At 37.2% G+C, this 2,354-nt stretch overlaps 1 protein-coding gene across 4 annotated transcripts; it reads left to right on the top strand.

The window, feature by feature from the left end:
* The first annotated feature begins 287 nt into the window (after nt 1-287).
* Nucleotides 288-2,054, top strand: LOC119651959 (trypsin epsilon-like). 4 transcript variants are annotated; one of them, XM_038055817.1, is made up of 8 exons: nt 288-523; nt 581-694; nt 757-867; nt 984-1,091; nt 1,141-1,254; nt 1,312-1,499; nt 1,700-1,741; nt 1,797-2,054. In XM_038055817.1, exons 1-8 carry the CDS (start codon nt 398-400, stop codon nt 1,798-1,800), a joined length of 807 nt encoding a protein of 268 aa, XP_037911745.1. In that variant the 5' UTR covers nt 288-397; the 3' UTR covers nt 1,801-2,054. The 4 variants fall into 4 exon arrangements, with proteins under 4 accessions (XP_037911745.1, XP_037911744.1, XP_037911746.1 ...); XM_038055816.1 differs by having other exon boundaries at nt 1,700-1,828; nt 1,893-2,054; XM_038055818.1 differs by lacking the exon at nt 1,700-1,741.
* The last annotated feature ends 300 nt before the right edge of the window (nt 2,055-2,354 follow it).

Genomic DNA, 2,354 nt, shown 5'->3' with positions numbered 1-2,354 from the left:
CAATACCTGCATTATATCTACTGTTATATATGTCGTTTTGTCCAGTTTGTTTCTTAGCAGGAAAAAACAAAAAGGAAAGACTAAGTTTTTCAGTTTAGGTGCTTAGAACCACTTTGATGAACTCGATTCTGTTCTATATGACCCCGGTTTGAAGAAATAATAATAATCTCTTAATCATAATAATCTTACCCAGTTTATCACCGGGCGAGTGAATTGTTTTACAATTTGATTAGATAAAACATTTTAAAAATAATAAAATTCAAAACTTTTTCAGTTCATATAGTAGTAGCAAAACGACGAACCAGTGTTTGCTTTGAAATTTTCTATTGTTTATTAAAAGTCACGACAGTTCTCGTTCGAAATTGTACATTGATTAGTTTTCCATTTGTCGTTCAAAATGAGCAAATTCGCGAAAATCATTTTACTAATTATGTCGCTACCTTTGGTAGCTCTTCAAAACAATACGAACCAAGAAGACACTTCGCCGCTAATCCGTTCTCCTCCAGGACAGTTTCCAGCCAATGTATCTATATTTTTGTCATCTAACAGAATTATTAACACTTTTGGAAACAATTCAAAGGTCGACATCAGAAATGCAAGCGACGACAATCATTTATGCACTGGAATGCTGGTCGAATTGGATAATGTTATCACTTCAGCTTCGTGTGTAGCGAACTCGAAAGCGAAGGATCTGGTAAGGAAATACTTTATGACATTGTCAGTTGGACCAAACTAAATCCACATTTTTAAAAAAAGCTTATAATAGCGGGGAGTGCAAACCTCTTGCAAGAGCGTAACGTGTCCTACATTTTAATCCATCCAGATTATAGCAGCACCGATTTGGATTATAATATTGCAGTTCTAAAGGTACATATTGCGATTCTTGAGCAGGTTCTCCCGGTAAACGACACTGAAAAAGGGACATGATTCGAAGCTACTTACTGCTCTTGCTATACTAACTTTAAGAATGTTTCCATCCACAGTTGAGGCAACTTTTTAATCAAACAACACACGTTCACGCAGCAGTTGTAGCCCGACTGGTACCAAATGACGGGGAAACTTGTTTTGTATCTGGGTGGACCACAGAAAAGGTATGCAATTTATAAACCCTGATATTCGAGTCACATGGGAATCTTGCAGGGTAAATCAGTAATGAAGTATGCAAGAGTAACTGCGATGAAAGTTGAGCAATGTAAAAAGTGCATAGAAAACACCGTCTGCGCTGGCAACTTCGAGCACAAAGGAGAGTGTCTTGTAAGGAGCTGTTGATACTTTGAATATTTCGTAATTAATGGAGTTGAGTAATTTTAGGGAGACCAAGGTTCTCCTTTAGTTTGCAATGGGGCACTACACGGAATTTACGTAGGAAGTGCCGCCAACTGCCAGGCCTATTCGGGAATATATTCGGATATAGTGTTTTATAAAGAGTGGATAAATAAACTTGCTGAGTGGGACGGGTATGGTGACACCCCCTTGCCTGATCCTGATGCACGAAAAAGGTGAGTTAATCATAGTCGGTGACAATGTTACTTCAAATATTAATAGCTAACATAAAGGATTCCCACATTGTGAGGTATACTGTACAAATTGTTTGCTACCGTATTTATCTCATCCTTATTCGGAGCCCTGAACATAATAGATTCACACATTCGCTCCCATAAGGGGATTGTAGCAATTCCATTTCATCTTTTATTCACAGGAAATTGGACGCGTATTTATTCACAATGCATTCCAACCAAATGTGTATCCAATTATTTAAGTATTTATTATTAATAGTCACAATAACTGTTGTATAGGTAAAATCTTAGGAAGCCGGAAGTTAAGCATGGTATGAATGTTTGTGTACAAGTGCTGAGGAAATTTGATTTGATTGATTTGCTTATTGATTGAAGACTTTGAAATTGGTACAGTTGAGTGCCTATTGTAGTATGCCAAAAGAATCCTACTCCTGAATTGGTGGAGAGAATGCTTTGACCTACCCACACCAAATATTTTCAAGCACTAAAAACAATTAGTAATTGTAATTTGCTAGCAATACAGAGTTTTGCACCACATTGTTTATTTTCATTTACGCACGTTACATACCGAAGTAGACATCCAAGCGTTAACACTTTCTTGAGCTAAAAACAACGTTCTCGTCTTCCTCCCACTAATTACTTTGAATTCATGGATGTGGATTTTTTGTCTAAGAATATTTAGTTACACGATGGTGGATTTATACGTAGTTCCTAGTGTAGATACATTCAGTATACGCCATATTCAATTCGATGTGATCCTAACATTATATCTCTTAGGTAGTAGTGATGGTCAAAGGGTAGTATGGGTCCCAGGGCGAAACCTGGATTGATCCCCAC

Source organism: Hermetia illucens, chromosome 3, assembly GCF_905115235.1.
Source record: "Hermetia illucens chromosome 3, iHerIll2.2.curated.20191125, whole genome shotgun sequence".
Lineage (NCBI taxonomy): Eukaryota > Metazoa > Arthropoda > Insecta > Diptera > Stratiomyidae > Hermetia > Hermetia illucens.
Note: the sequence above shows the minus strand (reverse complement) of the source record. Positions and strands in the feature narration are given on the sequence as shown.

What these genes read in the sequence shown, in the direction of transcription:
- LOC119651959 (XM_038055816.1), top strand. Translation starts at nt 398, where the DNA reads ATGAGCAAATTCGCGAAAATCATTTTACTAATTATGTCGCTACCTTTG. An exon ending in ACTCGAAAGCGAAGGATCTG is followed by an intron (nt 695 to 756) that starts GTAAGGAAATAC and finishes TTTTAAAAAAAG; the next exon opens with CTTATAATAGCGGGGAGTGC. An exon ending in ATAATATTGCAGTTCTAAAG is followed by an intron (nt 868 to 983) that starts GTACATATTGCG and finishes TTCCATCCACAG; the next exon opens with TTGAGGCAACTTTTTAATCA.